This window comes from Cibotium barometz, chromosome 47 (assembly GCF_041138505.1).
Source record: "Cibotium barometz isolate CiBa-2024 chromosome 47, ASM4113850v1, whole genome shotgun sequence".
Classification (NCBI taxonomy): domain Eukaryota; kingdom Viridiplantae; phylum Streptophyta; class Polypodiopsida; order Cyatheales; family Cibotiaceae; genus Cibotium; species Cibotium barometz.
The window spans coordinates 16,083,672-16,100,730 of NC_141092.1; the positions used below are offsets into that span (position 1 = coordinate 16,083,672).

The 17,059-nt window shown below is 40.2% G+C and overlaps 1 protein-coding gene across 1 annotated transcript; it reads right to left on the reverse strand.

The window, feature by feature from the left end:
* Window positions 1–7,257: 7,257 nt before the first annotated feature.
* On the reverse strand, window positions 7,258–10,613 carry LOC147611412 (uncharacterized). Its single transcript, XM_086784500.1, has 2 exons — window positions 9,277–10,613; window positions 7,258–8,600 (listed from the first exon to the last, which is right to left on the reverse strand). The coding sequence occupies exons 1-2, from the start codon at window positions 10,235–10,237 to the stop codon at window positions 8,122–8,124; spliced, it is 1,440 nt and encodes a 479-aa protein (XP_086640626.1). The 5' UTR covers window positions 10,238–10,613; the 3' UTR covers window positions 7,258–8,121.
* Between the last annotated feature and the right edge of the window lie 6,446 nt (window positions 10,614–17,059).

Consider the following 17,059-nt stretch of genomic DNA (forward strand, 5'->3'; position numbering starts at 1 on the left):
GGGCATTGATTTTGATGAGACCTTTACTCCCACTTGTCGTATGACTACCATTCGTAGCATTTGTGCATTGGCAGCTCATAATGGTTGGAATGTACATCAGTTGGATATAAAGACTGCGTTCTTGAATGGAGATTTGCATGAGGAGGTGTATGTATCGCAGCCTCATGGTTTTGTTCAAAGAGGGCAGGAAAACAAAGTGTGCAGGTTGAAAAAGGCTTTATATGGTTTAAAGCAAGCTCCACGAGCTTGGTATGAAAAGATACATGCATATTTGACTGCACATGGTTTTTAGAATAGTCCAACAGAAAGCACTTTGTATGTTAAACGCGTGGATGATGTACATCTAATCATTGCTCTCTATGTCGATGACATGCTGCTCACAGGACCAAATGAGAGTCATATTGCTGATTTTAAGGCTGATTTGAATGCCTCTTTTGAGATGTTAGATTTGGGGCATTTGCATCATTATTTGGGGATACAATTTAAGCAGTGTGATGGAGGTATTGCTTTGTGTCAGACAAAGTATATTGAGACATTGTTGCGGAGATTTGGCCTTGAAAACTGCAAGCCTATTGCTACTCCAATGGAGACAGGTTTGAAGTTAAGTCTTCATGATGCTGGAGATCACTTTGATGTCACACTCTATCCGACAGCTGTTGGTTGCCTCATTTATGTATGCATTACGAGGCCAGACATTCAGTGTGTAGTCTCACAGGTGAGCAGGTTTATGCATAGCCCAGGGTCTCAGCATTGGAAGGCAGTTAAACGCATCTTTCACTACTTGAGTGGCACCATACATCTTGGGTTGTTTTATCCCAAGAGGGGATCGTTGCCGCCAGATTTACATGCTTTGTCAAACTCAGATTGGGCTGGTTGCTATGACACAAGAGTGTCCACAAGTGGTTTTTATTTCATGCTCGGTAGCTCATGCATATCTTGGTTGAGTAAGAAGCAACCTACTTTGTGAAGCTGAGTACAGGGCAACTTTCACAGCTACGGTTGAGTGTGTGTGTGGCTCAGACGGCTTATGGCTGACTTGGGTGTTGGACAGGAGTCTGCCACCTCTATCTTCACTGACAGTCAGAGCGCATTGGCAGTTGCGAGAAACCCAGTTTTTCATGCTCGCACAAAGAACATTGAGGTGCATTATCACTATGTCAGGGAGAGACTCTCAGCAGGAGAGATCAGCTTGGCCTATGTGCCAACACAGGAGTGCCAGCTCTCGTTCACACCATCACTCCCAGGGAAGATTTGTTGCCATATATATATATATAGGCAGTGATGTGTGTGAATACACTTAGGACCGTCGGGGTACTTTTTCCCTCTTTAGGAGGTTTTTTCCCCCGGCTTGTATATACGCCCATCCTGCTAGGGCTAACTTATCTTTTGTACATTGACATAATCTAATACACTTTATGTTGTGTGCATTCTTGCTTCTTCTTCTCCAAGCTTTGTGTGCTTTCTTGCAACCCTAATTCCAACAGCTATCAAAAGTGAGAAAATCCTTTCTCTTACCACATCTAGTTGCTCTTTTAGTGACATGCATACACATTTAAAAACGGGGCCACTATGAGAAAACACAAAAATGTGAAGCAAGATTAACATAATACAAAGCATTGAATTATAGAAAGAAGTGGAGAGTAAACATTATTACTGATTATAAATTGATGGTTGTCTGCCCACTCATGTGCTCCAAGTAAAGAGCTTTTTTATGGTGATATAGATAGATTATGGATGGAGAATGTCTTGCTTACAATAGTGCTTGAACACAATGAACTCAATAATTAACTAAGACTCCCAAACTAGTTTATATATAGTATCCATAGACATAGGTCGGCCACGTTAGAGCCAAATCCAAGACTTGGTCCAAAATGACCAACCGCGATGATATCATCCGATTTGAACCATATTAAACTTGTGTAAAGTCATTATGGATGTTTTGTAACTCCCACCATCTAAGATCATTTGGACTCTCAAACGATCCCCACAACTAGAGAACCTTGTGTCCTCGGTTAGCTATTAAAGCAACAGTAGGTTGCTTCTTGCTACTCCAACTCACCACTGCACTTCCAAATGTAAAGGCATAACGACTAGTAGACCTCCTGTCATACGAGCTACCTGCCCAATCTGCATCTGTGTAGCCATGTATATCCAAGCCTTTACCATGCTCATAAAGAAGACCATAATGTGCAGTGGTCTTTACATATCGCATAATGCGTCTCACTGCATCCAAATGAGGTTTTCTGGGGCTCTGCATAAATTGGCTTACTAGCCCCATAGCATAACTGAGATCCGGGCGTGTGATAGTCATGTAAATAAGACTGCTAACCATCTTTCTATACATAGATGGATCATCCTACTCTTCACTAAAATCATCCCGCAGCTTTACATTCTGCTCCAAAGGTGTACTCATTGGCTTACACCCTGTCATCCCATATTTTGCGAACATATCCAATGCATATTGGCATTACACTAACCATGTAGCTGCATGGTCTTTGATCACTTCAATCCCAAGAAAATATCTCAATTCACCCAAGTCTTTCATGTCAATCTGCCCACTCAATGCCTTCTTTTGACATGCATAACATCTGTAGCATGATCTCCTGTGACAATCAAGTCATCCACATAGATGACAAGTAAGATAATCCCATGATCTGTTTTCTTCGCATACAGTAAAGAATCTACTGAAGAAACCTAAAATCCAAGGGAGATAAGATATCGGCTCATCTTATCACTCCAAGCACGAGGTGCTTCTTCAAACCATATAATGCTTTCTTTAATCTGCATACATGAGTGGGATACCTCGGGTGTACATATCCTTCTGGCTGTGCCATATAAACTTCTTCTTGTAGATCACCATTTAGAAATGCATTTTTCACATCCATTTGATGCATTTCCCAACCATTTGCTGCATGAACCAAAGCGTCCATCTCAACATCCATTGCCTTCTCCCATACATGCTTCCCAATAGCTTCTGTATAGCATGTAGGTTCCACATGCTTCACCAAAGAGGTCATATATGCATAATGCATAGCAAAATCACGATATGTCAACCTGTCAACTCGATACCTGACCCTTTGGGATCTCTGCAATGCATGTGGATCACTCTGAACACCTGTCACTCTAGCATGTGGCGGCACATATCTATCTTGCCTTGCACACCAAGTGTGCGTAAAACTGGTGTGCCAAGTTCCTCATCCAAACTCTCTGAACTTGACGACTCATAACCTGTAATGCCAATTCCTTCAACCTTCTTTTTTCCTTTATCCACAGCACTACTCCCAGTGCTCACATTCTCATGTCTCAAGCGTCCTAACCATGGATGTATAGTGCTACTCTCAGACTCTGCTGGCCCAGACAGAGATAGAACTTGCTTCTCGCAAGTTCACATGCACATCAGCATCAAGGGAATCAATGACACCCTCACCCTTTGCTTCCATAGGCTTCATATGCTCAAACCATTCGCCATGACAAGTCATATGGTTTGATGCTCCAGAGTCCATATACCAAGTGTCATCACTTTCACCATTCGACATCATAGATCCCACAACATGTTTCATAGCAAACAAGTGATTTGTACTGCCATCATTACTGCTTGATACATAATTTCAACCACTTACATAATTTCCACCATGTTGTGCATAATGTCCACCATGTTGTACTCTACCCTCTCTCAAATCATTTTGTTTGCGAAAATAATCAGATGCCATATGACCAAATTTCCCATAGTAATGGCCACATTTTGCATAGATGTTTGTTGGCCTTGCCAATGTCCTCTACCACAAGGATTACCTCTGCCTCTCTAAGGTGTATATCCACGACCACCTCTAGCACCATATGTAGGTTGAAAATTCTGTTGTGGTGACCTGTCCTGCCATCCACGACCATTACCACCACGGCCACGTGATGCAAATCTCCCCCTGCCTCTAAATCCCCTTTGTGAATAGAAAGCCTGATTTCTGTCCTTATCATCATGGCTAGTAGATACATCATGAAAAGAGTCACTGAGTTTGATTTCCTTAACAAGCAAGAGTGAAACCAACTCATCAAAATCTAGTAAACCTGTACTCCGAACCGAGATGGATGTATCAAAAGACTTATACTCCTTGCCAAGACCACGCAAGGTAATGTCTACCAAATCATCATCAAGCATGTGGGCATTGATTGTTGCCAATGCATCTGCATACTTCTTTATCTCTTGTACATAATCATGGATGCTCCTTCCTTTCCGTTTCACATTATGAATCTGTTGTCACAACTGAGACTTGCGAGCACTAGTGTCTGTATCAAACAGCTTTACCAACGTATCCCATGCATCTTTGGGATTCTCAGCATCATGTATACGTATGAGTATAGCATCTGAGATACATATAGACAGATAATGCAAAACTTTGTATGCTCTTTCTAACCATTGCTTATGAGCTATAACCTGTTGCTGTGTAGGTTGTCGGGGTAGTTCCGGCTCTGGCTTCGCACCTGTAACAAGATTCCAAAAATCTTTTCCCTTCAGAAAGCTTTTGATCCTGTACTTCCATGCCTGGAAGTTCTTCCTATCCAACTTTTCACCCACAATTTGTACTGGGTTGTCTGACATATTTGCTCAATGCAAATGCACCTTCCGCACACGTCCAAATCTGTAAACGACCTTCCTCAGCTCAACCACACTCTAATAAGTGTTCCAGATACTCCAAAGTACTCAATAAACTTCACTTTTGATGTAGAAAATTAACCTGATTGCATCCAAAATGAACTGGCATATGCAGTCCAAGGTACCCTGCTTTGGCGCGCTTTCCAAGGCTTCAAATTGCAATGTAGTGGTTCGATCAAGTGTTGATAACTTGCATTGACACCTAAACAAGCTCAATGTTGCATATCAGCACCAACCAAGATGCGTACATACCAAATTTGTCAAATCTCCTTCTCTGTTTTGAGAAAAACCAGAAAAACCAGTAAAGCCAGTAGTAGAATTGCTATAGTTTCTTCAATGCTTGTCCAAATTGGGAGACCAAGCATTCATTAGCTTAGCAATGATGTCCACTAACTCCATGTAAAAGGAATTAGACCAATTGTTTAAGATGAGAGAGTAATTAACCGATTAATCACCCTCTATTTCACTAATCACAATACACATCCTGTTTAATCAGCTCATTTCCAACTCCATAATGCATAATTGCGTCAACCAATCATATAGCAACCTCCTATAGTATGTGTATCACACAATTGCTAAGCAAGTTATGGATTCAATCAATCACACAAGTATCACACAATTGCTAAGCAAGTTATGGATTTAATCAATCACACAAGTAGTATTTGGCCTCCTCGTATCAAAAATATGTGAAATCTGCTCTATTTTCGTATATATTGTAAACCCTAACTATAGAGAGGGAAGCCATCTCCCTTCTCACACTGCATAAAGCCATAATCCATAATACACAACACACACTATGTGTTGTGTCCACACACAGCTAACCCTAGCTAATGTCCACACACTATGACCAGCTGGACACGGTCATTTATGTCTCACACATGCTGCTACCTAACATGCCAGCACATGGTGCAACTGGCACAAGCTGACATCGAGCTTGAATCTCAACAATTAGGAGGATACTCATGTACATAAAGCCTACAATATTATTTGCTCATCCACAAACGAAAGCTTAGATGCCACCGCTGCGGCTTTGCTAGAGTGCTTGATTGATCTTTGTCTAATCGATGGCGGCACAAAATATGTTCAAATCAAAAGCTTACCTTAGCCTTAAGCATGCGTCATTGAATCTTGCCTTAATTACAACTTTCTAATATAGGTGCACTAGCTCGTTCTTACATCATTACTCTATTGTCACATTGGAATGCTCCTTGCCTTGGGATTAAGAAAGAGTTCTCTATGCCTAGATGGAGGCAAAAATAGATTCGTTCTCGCAATGGTTCTCTCAAAAAAGGCAAGGAAAGAAGGGGATGCTAATGCAAGAGGAAAACATACAAACACTCCTATTTAGCAAGCCTCCATCACATTCAATAGAGCACAAGCAAGCAAAAGTAGAGAAGAAGGAAAGCTCACAAGTATTCGATTTCAAAGAACTAATCTTGTATTGCTTATTGTAAAAAATGACTTATATACAAGTGACTAGTTTTCACGCTAAGCAAGCCAAACTTAAAAATGGTTCCACCTTTCTTATTGACTCTCTTAAGCAAGTATATACACTAGGCAAGCCAAACTTAAAAATGGTTCACCTTTCTTATCGACTCTCTTAAGCAAGTATATACACAAAGTCCTTTCTTTTCCTATTTGACATTAAGCACAAGGTAAGGTTGATTTATATGTTCCCACATTGTCTTATAAAAGATAAGTGATCGTTCAAGCGGGTAAGATAGCAAAGCACCTTACGATAAGTCAAATGGATAAAACCATGTTAACCTATGGAGTGCTTAATACCAATATCTGGCTTTCGAGTTTGCAATAAAATCTCTTGTAATACGTTGAACATCATGGTTCTGTTGAGATTCGATGAGAAGTGGCTTTGTATACTCAATCATAAATGTGAACAATATTGTTCAAATGAATATCTAATCACTAAGAACATGAGAGTCAAATTCTAGAGGTGTTCTAACCTAGCATTTTGTGCTCAAAATGAATGCAATTTCTAGTTGATCTAGTGTCATCTAATAAAACCAAATCATGAAGCATACAAGTCGTAGACCTTCAAGGGAAGCTTTCTACTCCCTTGTCTCTTGAGGGCTTGGATAAAAAGGCACATAGGTAAGTGCCAGAGACCTTAGACCGAACAAGCTATAGCATCCACTAGACACATAGTATACACAGTAGCTCCTATTTTCAACAATCCCTCCAACTTGTAATTTAGGGAGTGATTTAATGATTAGCAATGCAAAATTGAAATTGCGTGCACAACTTGTAAAAGGCCAAATGGATCTCATAGCAAAGGTGTGTGGAGTGTTGATTTAAGGTTGAAAGTTCAAAGGTTATTTGGTTGGTGATTGTGAAAGGTGAAGAAGAACTTGAAGAAAGGATAGATTCTCATGTCACAATTAAGCGTTGACTAAATGCATCAACCAAACATGAGTTCCTTAATATATTTTGATCCTCCTAAAGTCCATTTTCTATCTAGGAGAGAGTAATCTTTTTATAGAAAATTCATATATATATATATATATATACACCTAGATGAATACAAGAAGATGCCCAAATTCACCTTTTAGGAACATGCATGTTATATACTCATGGTAGTCGACCCACAACACTATATAACTATCGACAACTGCATTATGCATAGTATGGACTAGATACTACAACATCCCCACTAACGTCATCAGTGTCCAATAGTGGGTGTAGAACTCTATATCAAGATATGCTCTCACACACGCACTCCACACACACACACACACACACACACACACACACACACATAAGAGCATATATTCACACAAAGGCCTTCGTACTGAGTTTCTGTCAAACCTCCGGAGATGCAGGGCAGACTCAGCCATAATGAAGCCTAGCACTAAGGGAAGTAGATCCTTGGCTACACGAGCTAGTCTTTTTATTCTAAGCACAACAAAGAGGAAAAAAGTTGGAATCACTGTTCCCAATTTTACATAAAGCTCTTGTAAGATTTGAGGTGTTGGGCACAAGAAGGCAGGCAAAGGCAAGACTCAAAGATGGCATAAAAGAAAGCTCTTGAAAGCTTTGTCAAAGTAAGTCTCCCAAGTCCACCAGCATTAATGTCATCCATGAGCATAAGAGGCATCCAAGCAAGTGGCATTCTGCATCACAGAGTTAAGACTATTGCTGCTTTATATACTTCCCTCCTCCTCATAACCAGAAGGCAGCAAGCACCAGCTCCACCCAGAAGTTCATCTTGTTCAATGCCTGTTTATCATCAACTCTAGCCGATTCTAGCAGTAGCATGTAGCAGCTGAGATGGCTGACCTCAATCATGAGTCCAAGAAACCTGCTCCTTATGGTCTCCATAAAAATAAGCCTAAAAATCCACTTAGCATATCTTCTCACTGCCATTGTGAAAAATGCACCAGTCCCCATGAGTGTAAACCACATGTTTTGGTATCACTTCACTTCCAATAAGAGAAAGGAAGTGAGAAGCAAACCCCTTAGCTTCGTAAATCCAGCACAATCTCAAATAGATCTGACTCAGTCTCTGACAGGACATGCCGGTGCTGAAGATAATCCGAACTCGGCGACCCATTCTCTGTAAGCCAGTGTGAGTCTATCCTTCCCATAGAAAAAAGATCCCCACTGTCCTCATTCATAGAGCCATTCTTCATGGACCTTGAGAAAGGCTTCCTGAAGCATGGATCTGAAACTCGATGGGCATTTGCAACATCATACTTGAATGAGCTCTGGCCAAAATTAACTATTAGTGTAACATCATAATTTGCTGCAACCGTAGGATACAGAGGGTTTCCAAACTCATTACTGGCTGTAGTGAGTTCGTATACACACTCTCCATCCACTGTAAAGAACACCCGCTTTGAAAAAGGATCAAATCCACATCCCACGGTCGTGTTGACAACACCCCATGAGCGTTTCACCGCAGGGACCTTCAATTCTTGCTCAACATGGACTGAACCTGCAAAAGAAAAAATCAAATGTTTTAGAGATGTCTGAGAGGGTAATGCATGGCAGAGACCATGGTGGACACCATGGAAAACCTTAACGCAAAAAGGGTAAAATGTGGAGGGTAAGGCAACGTCAAAACCATGTTGGACGCAAGAAAACAGGGGTTGAACATGGAGGGTAAAGCATGGCGGAAACCTTGTGGATGCACAGAAAAAGGAATTGAACATGGAGGGTTATGCATGGCAAAAACCATCAGGGACACCATGGAAAACCTTTCATTAAACCTTAAAAAGGCGGGGTGTAAACCATGGTGGAGAACATGGGAAGCCTACCTTGATGCAAAAACGAGTCGAGAAGAGAGGGTAAGGCATGGCAGAAACCACGGTGGAGACCATGGAAAACCTTTCTTCATGCAAATAAAGGGGTCAAACCTGGCACAAACCATCTAAAATCTAAAAAATAATGCCTCCTGGCAGGCAAAAGTAAGGGTAGAAAACCTATGCAAGGCATACCCATTCATGCAACATCCAACCTTTATGCAAGGAGGGAAAAATGATCATAATTCTGAACACACACATGATCTCATTAGGCAAACACAAGCCATTTATCATGTCCTCATATGGGTTGTAGTGTATTTTGCATCACTCAATGGATTATTAAACTGTTCACATGTTGCAAAGGCTCACCATTCAGGTAAACACGCCCACTTGAATGGAATCCAACAGATCCGGCATCACAACCAGGGAAACTGAAAGGAGGGGTTGCTCCTGTGGCCAAACCAACTGCAATGACTTGCATATTATCCATCTCTCGACGGAGAGGATTCTCCTTAACAGAAAGCTTGCTCAACTCAATGTTGCTGGACAGATTTTCACCTCTCTCCACCAAGTTTGCACTCTTGCCCATCTCTTGGGTTTGCTGCTGCTCTCCACAGAGCTCAGACACCAGATGTTTCCCAGACTTGGAGATGAGCTTGACATGCTCATTTTCAACAAAAGAGCTCTGAGATGCATCCACATTGTACTCACGCCCCTCAGCCAGGATGGTGACCTCAAAATACCCTTCTTGTGGAAAAAAATGGGAACCCAATGGGGGTCCAGGGAGAGGAAGGGCTGTCTGCAGAGCCTGAACAAGGCCAATGGCATTTTCCTTTTTGGGCAACATGCCAGGGTTCAGCCATAGCTTTTGCATATATTCTGAGCCGCCACCCATCTCCCATGAGATCTCTGGCTCATGTTCCTGCCTACGAGAGCAGGAAGTGCACATATCCCAAAAGTTGACAGGGACAAGGCATGCGGAACATGTGTAGGTGAAGGAAAAGGCGCTCCATCCGTGTTCCACCGCCTTGGTAACGAGGGTGGGATGCTCACTCCAATCAAAGGGCTTGACGGGATATGTCATTCTCCACACACTGGTCACTCTGCTGCTATGTCTGAGGGCAGAGTCCAAAGGGTCCTTCTTGCTCATGTGGAATCCTGTGAAGAGTCTGCTTTGGCTTCTGGGATTCTCATGGCCATGGCTATAACCCACATGCCCATGTCCATTACCCCCACTGCAGCAGAAACAGTTGTAAAAGGCAATGAAGAGTACAATAAGGACTGCTGCAGCAGGCAGCCCTGCTGCCAATGCGAGTTGCCACTGTAGCATAGCTATGGGGTGTGAATAGGAGAGATGATAGAAACTTGGACATCAGTGCACAGAGGGTGCCATGGAAAGCACGGGTAACATGAAGAGGAGATCAGAGGCCATGTTTATGGAAATGGGTTACTGCAAAAACACAGAATTAGGCGATTTGTAAGGCTAGAAGAGGACCAAACGCGATCGCCCATAAGGAATCAAAAGAGAAGAGGCTGTGGGTAAGTAGCGGGAAAACCTGCTACAAGCTCTTCCTCTTTGAAGGAAAGGCAAGCCAATGCAAAATAACTTGCAGGCCGTTCCGTTCTCCTGTGCAAAATAACTACCTGCTGCCATGGCAAAGCACCTTGAAGTTGTCAGAACCCGTCACATCAGGATGTGGGTGGATAAAAGAAATTTCAACCATGACCACCTTTGACTAGCCTTAAAGGTATTCTACACCTAGAAATTGGCCACCCAATTTTGAGTAGGGTGGACATTCACCAAATAACCTACACCTAGAAATTGGCCACCCAATTTTGACTAGGTTGGGCATTCACAAAATAGTCTGTATTTATCCACATCACCAAATAGCATCTATTTCATCTACATTATGCCACTTTAGATGCCGCCCCGCCCGGCCACATCAAAACACACGCCCTGCCCACCCACAATGCCACACCTTCCTTACAACATCATGTGCTAGTGTGGTCGTGTCCGAGGTGTGGACAAGCTCCTACTATCGCCCAACGTTGGCTCTAGCAGGTCTTTGGGAAGCCCCCCTAGTTATATGCAAGGCATCCATCAAACATCAATTTTGCACAATGGCACACTAAATCAAATCATATACAACCCCTTTCCCCAAAGTTGGGGCATCTTAGAATTCCATGCCGCGTGTCTTGCTTTACCTACAAGCTATGTGTCGAACGTGTCTCTATCATGTGGCCACCTTGCAATATGGAAAAGATTCAACCTTTTTTTACATGGCCCCAAAACATTCATAGGAATCCCCATTCTATGTCCGAAAAGAAAGATCTTTGGAGAGAGAGATTATCGTCACCAAGGGAGAAAAAGAGCAATCTAGATTTAGAGGAATCCCCATTCTATGTCCAAAAGGAAAGATCTTTGGAGAGATATTATTATCACCATGTGAGAAAAAGAGCAATCTAGATTTAAAGGGCCCAAGAAGGGCCTTCCAAGCCTTAAGAACTTTACAATATAAGCTTTGCCAACTTTCTATCAAAAGAACTTTGGGAATACAGCCCCAATGCTCCATTATCTTTGTGAATGCCATCATTACTCACTTGGTTATGAGAGTTTCTCTCTATCACACCAAGAGCCAAAGGAGTTTATGGCTTTAAAGGGTCCAAGAAGAACCTTCCAACGCAACAAATGTTGTAAATCTTTGAAGTGTGACAACTATCAAAATAATACACAACTACTTCATTTCCCGAGGCTTAACCAGCATCCTAGGGGCTAGCGTAAGTGCATCGACCAAAATTCACCAATTTTTTTCAATTACAAGGTAAAAGACTACAAATTTCAGAGCCATTTATTAGTAAAGTTTTCATTGTGGGTGCATCTCTTCTTTTATGAGGTGACAACTAAAGGATGCACAAAAAGCCATGGGGAAGTAAAAGTTAGATCAAATTTTATTCTTGTATTGCCTACATTTTGTTCTTTGAAGCATTTGTAACAATTCTTTATGTGAGTGTGCATGCATGCATCCTTATGTGGGTGTGTGTTCATGTATGTGTGTGTATGTGTGCGCGCGTGGCGTGCGCATACACATTTGTGTGCATGCATATGTGTTTCTGTGTGTGGTGCATGTGTGTGGGGTGTTTATGTGTGTGAGCACGTGTATACATGCATGCATGCATGTATGCACATGTACATGTGCATGTGTGCGTGCGTGATGCATACGCATGAGAGGGTGCATGATGCATACATGTGTGTGTGTGTGTGTGTGTATACTTGTATGGGGTGCATGTGCATAAGGATGTGATGCATGTATGTGTTGGGTGGGTGCAAGTATACATGGACATGAATGCTTATGCACCTCCATGCATGCGATTGTGTGTGTGTGTGTGTGTGTGTGTGTGTGTGTGCTTGTGCGTGTAGGCCTACATTTATTGTATTTGTGTGTCTGCACACACATGTGTTTGCATGCATGCGTGTGTGCGTTCAGTTAGGGTTCGCATGCATGCATGCATGTGTGTGCTCAATTAGGGTTTGAAATTATAACTTCAAGATGGATTTATTAGGCTCGTTTCAACCACTATGGTCCTCAAATAAGGTAGACCATTTACGTTTAGGGAGGGAACATATGCCAAATCCTCACTTGCAATTTTAATTCAAGGTTATTCAAGTAATAGATTGCAATCATTTCCAACCTTTTGATACAGTCGATTATTTGAAAAATATTGAAAGAGGGTTGTCTTCTTTATACATCTCTAAATGGTATTATTGTTCAAAGGTAACTTAAAAGTACGATGATTATATAGAAAAGAAGTGACACTAGAGCATATCTAGAGAGGAAGTTCGACACATTAACATGTTATACTTAAACCATCTACAAATGCATTGCACTAACTAGAGCATATCTAGAGAGGAAGTTGGACACATTAACATGTTATACTTAAACCATCTACAAATGCATTGCACTAACAACAACTCATAATTTTCTTGTGTGTTTTGGAAAATACAAGGCTAAATTATATTAGTTCCATGAAAGATTCATAAGCCTTTTTTGCACATGAATGCATCGTAAATGGGAATTAATTATGTTATGGAGTCAATCACTAACATGAATGCATCTTAAATGGGAATTAATTATGTTGTGGAGTCAATCACTAACATGAATACATAGCACAAGTTTGACATTACACAACTTCTTCAAGGTACATTAGTGACAATAATCGTGAAGGACACATTAAAACTTTGTTACTATAAGAACTATGCTTGCTAATTACAAAGGCAATTCTAAGAGTCATTCAAAAGTAGTAGACTTAGCTTGTAGTGATATGCTAGTCCATCAAGCCCTAATTTAAAACTTTTCACTTTTTATTTTTATAAAATATGACTATCATAAACATTTTAGAGAAGAACTAAACAAAGGTGGAAAAGAAGTGTGCTCAAAAGATCTTTGCAATGAATGTCTCCTTCTATACCTTTTCACCTAAGGATTTGCTTCTAGCTATACTTTTTAAGGATTTGAGTAGGGTTGAGATGCATTTTATATTCTTGTAGTGTACACTCTCTTCTATTAATAAGAATTTCAAGGAGAAATAGGATAGAAGCCGTCATCACAGCTCTAAGCCATTTATTATTAGCCCCAACATTCATATGTGGAGGATATTAGGATGGCCCCATGGTTTCAAATATAGAATCACATAAGATATTGAAGATGTTAATCATCCCACCCACCTTCCAAAGAGAAAATCACAAGTATTTCACCCTACACCTTTTGGCACATCTCTTGATATTTATACTTCTCCAAGCCAATTGTGATAGAATTTCATGTATAGAGACTAGGCTTATGAGGCTTTGAAATTTTAAGTAAGTCTCAACAATTCCACAACTATTGGTACTTTTATAAGAGAATAAAAGGAGCATCTTTAGGAGTTGTTATGAGATGACATTGTGCAAGGAAATTTCATTATTCCATCAAAGTTCATAAATCTATGACAAATATATTTAAATAAAGGTTCTTCTTTTGACAAAGGTGATAATGCATCCCATTTTTTTATCAATTGATCTTACTTAACATCGGTTAGAATTACTTTAAATTTCTTGTCCATCAATTTTAGTATGTGCTAGAAACATTCTAAAGCTATACTAAACTAACTCTAAAAGTGAACCAAAGGAGGTGTGGAGAGCAAAGTAAATGCAAGAAACGTATATGTTACAGCACCACGGATTTTATAGGACTTGTCAAAAAAATAAGGCATTTTGTTTGTACTCATGTTTGGGTAGGCTAGATAAAGTATCCAATGTGCCTTATATTTATAGAGGATTTATATGACTTGTCAAAAAATAGGGCATTCTGTTGTACTCATGTTTGGGTAGGCTAGATAAAGTATCCAATGTGCCTTCTATTTATAGAAGAAAGACATACTTAGTTCAATGTAGAGCTTGGTCGTTTTAGCAAGTTGTTCTCAATCTTGTGTAAACATGGATTTTGTTGGCTTATGATAGTAAGTACAAGTATAAAGAACTACTTACCACTGTGATTAGAATTGAAAAGGTTGCACAGCATATTTCTTGGACTCATAGGTAGTTGAAGGCATCACACAAAGCCTAAAAGTGCACCATGCTACCTTGCCTTTTGAAGGCCTATTCAAGATTCTTAACACACACAAACACGAGGCTTTATTATATAAGCCATTAATGCCCCTCTTTTCATGAAAGTTGAAGGCATATTTTAACGTTCAACATGAAGGTGTGCATGCATGTGCAGACACAAATTGGCAAGGCTTTGATAGAAGTATTAAACATCAAAACTACGTTTTTCACATACTTAACTTTATAACCATTTGACATCATGTTAAATATTATCATTTTGAATAAAGGCGTAGAGGTCGTGGGATGATGTTGAATCCCAGCCCCATTCATGTAGTTGCCTTTCTTTTTAAAGAATCCACCTCATATTTACACAAGATATGAGCTGGCTTTATTTTTAAAGAATCCACCTCAGAAGATGTAAAATGTTACTCGTAGAAATGTAAATGAATTAAAGATACACTAGCATTGAGAACGTTAAAAAATAGAGGGTTAATTTAAACTTGACATATCTGTAGAGAGAATGTTGAAAAAAAAAGGTCTATTTGAACTTAAGGTGTCTTTTTTAGTCGAAACTCTTATCATGAGATGCCTCTCCTAGCCTACAGAGCCGGTTTGCCATGTCATCATGAGTTCCTCCCAAGAAAGGACACTTCTTGTCCTTTCCTACTCCTTGATCAAATCTTTTTTGGATTCAATCATTATTAGAAAATAACATATTTTTCCTGCTTCTCAGTACTTTAATCCATAACCCTTGTGTTTGTGATTCCAACTCCCAAGCTCGCACCCATCATGAAAGAATCTTGGGGAATGATGTACATGCTTGCTTTGTTTTATTTGTTTTTTGGTACTTGGATGTTAGAAACAATAAAAGTTTCCTTTTTATGTGAAAAATTCAATTGAAAATGTAAAAATAGTCGACCTCAAGGAATTCCTATTAGTTTTGATGATTAGGGACTGTCAAAAGGCAAGCCTGGTTGACCTTAATGCTAAAAATTGAAGGTTGCAAAGGGCTTCATAAGCATTTTAACTTTCAAGCCAAGGCTTCCTCATCAAATAATGTGACGGTCAAGGTTCAAGTTGAAGTCTAGGGTTGGCCTTCAAATTGCAACATTGCCAATGATGGCATGTAGCAGCCTTAAGAAAAACTTAAATATACTAGGGCTGGCCTTCAAATTGCAGCCTTACCAGGACGGCATGTAAAAGCCTTAAGAAAAAATACTTGAACCATGAAGTAATGGAATTGCCCCAAATATCACTTTTAAGTACGTCCATGCTCTCTTTTTTTCTTTCTCCAAAGTAGTACACGAGCATGAAGCACCATGCCATCCTTGCCCTAACTCCAACACCAACAAACACACACACACACACACACACACATACAGACACAAGTATCAAGGAAATGTTATATCTTATGCGACCTAGGGTTATTTTTTGACGCCTGTCATGGATATTTTTGGCACTTATGCATGCTTGAAAATTTCTTGTCAAAAATTTAGAGCTACCTAAGGTCATTAGAAAAAACTAGGGAAATTGGTGAAGAATGTAATAAGGCGGCCCACCATTATATCAATTGTAGGGTAGACACTACCGAATTACATAGACTATGCTAACTTCAAAATTCAAAGTCAGATTGGATTTTTTTCTATATTGAGAAGACACATTCCTCACACCACCCCATCTTGTGGAGCGAGGGGAGGGAGAGATTTGAACTCGCACCATCATCGGCTAGAGTGTTTACGAAGCCTCTGGCCGAGGATGGTGTGAGTTCGAATCAAGATGGCCGAGGATGGTGCGAGTACGAATCAAGATGGCCAAGGATGGTGCGAGTTCAAATCAAGATGGTGGCCAGAGGCTTCACGAACACTCTAGGCAAGGATGGTGCGAGTTCGAATCTCTCCCTCCCCGAGCTCCACAAGATGGGGTGGTGTGAGTAATGTAACTCTTCTCAATATTTTAAAAAAATCAACTTCTAAGTGAAATATTAAAATTCAAATTGCAAGGTTTTCTCTACTCTTTCAACTTGAGGCATGGTAAAAACTTTCAACTTGAGGCATGGTAAAAACATTCCGGTAGCATAGGGTTGTTTTTTTTTTTTAATTCCAAGAATCGTGAAGGGTAATTTTTTTAAGAACAAATTGTTTTATTAACAAAAAAAGGGGAAAAAAAAAGGCAAAGGCTGCCGTCAAAAAAACAAGCCTGCTTTTACGCCTCTGTCCACACAATCCCATTTAAATCAAACATTAAACCTTAACATATAAGCTTTCTCAATTTAACGCACTTTTTTTCTTTAATTATAAATGAATCAGGCACATGAAATAGCGCAAGTATTAATTAATGGCTGCCTCTCAAAAGCCTACCCTACTCTTTTTTTTTAAATAAAATAAAATAAAATCTCCCTATGGTCCCCCCAAAGCAGCTGCAAGAGAGTAGGAAAATATTTAGAGCAAAAATGGCCAAAAAACAAAATTTCTCCCAAAATTTAAAAAAAAAAGATATTTGCAATTGTATTTTACTGCACTGCGTTTTTGGCCCTTTTGAAAATATTTCGAGAAAAAATGGCCAAAAAAATCA

Bases quoted from the DNA above. Each gene is read 5' to 3' on its own strand.
- LOC147611412 (XM_086784500.1), bottom strand. From the start codon at position 10,237: ATGCTACAGTGGCAACTCGCATTGGCAGCAGGGCTGCCTGCTGCAGCA. The intron at 8,601-9,276 runs GTGAGCCTTTGC...TTTCTTTTGCAG, and splicing joins TGGGCGTGTTTACCTGAATG to GTTCAGTCCATGTTGAGCAA.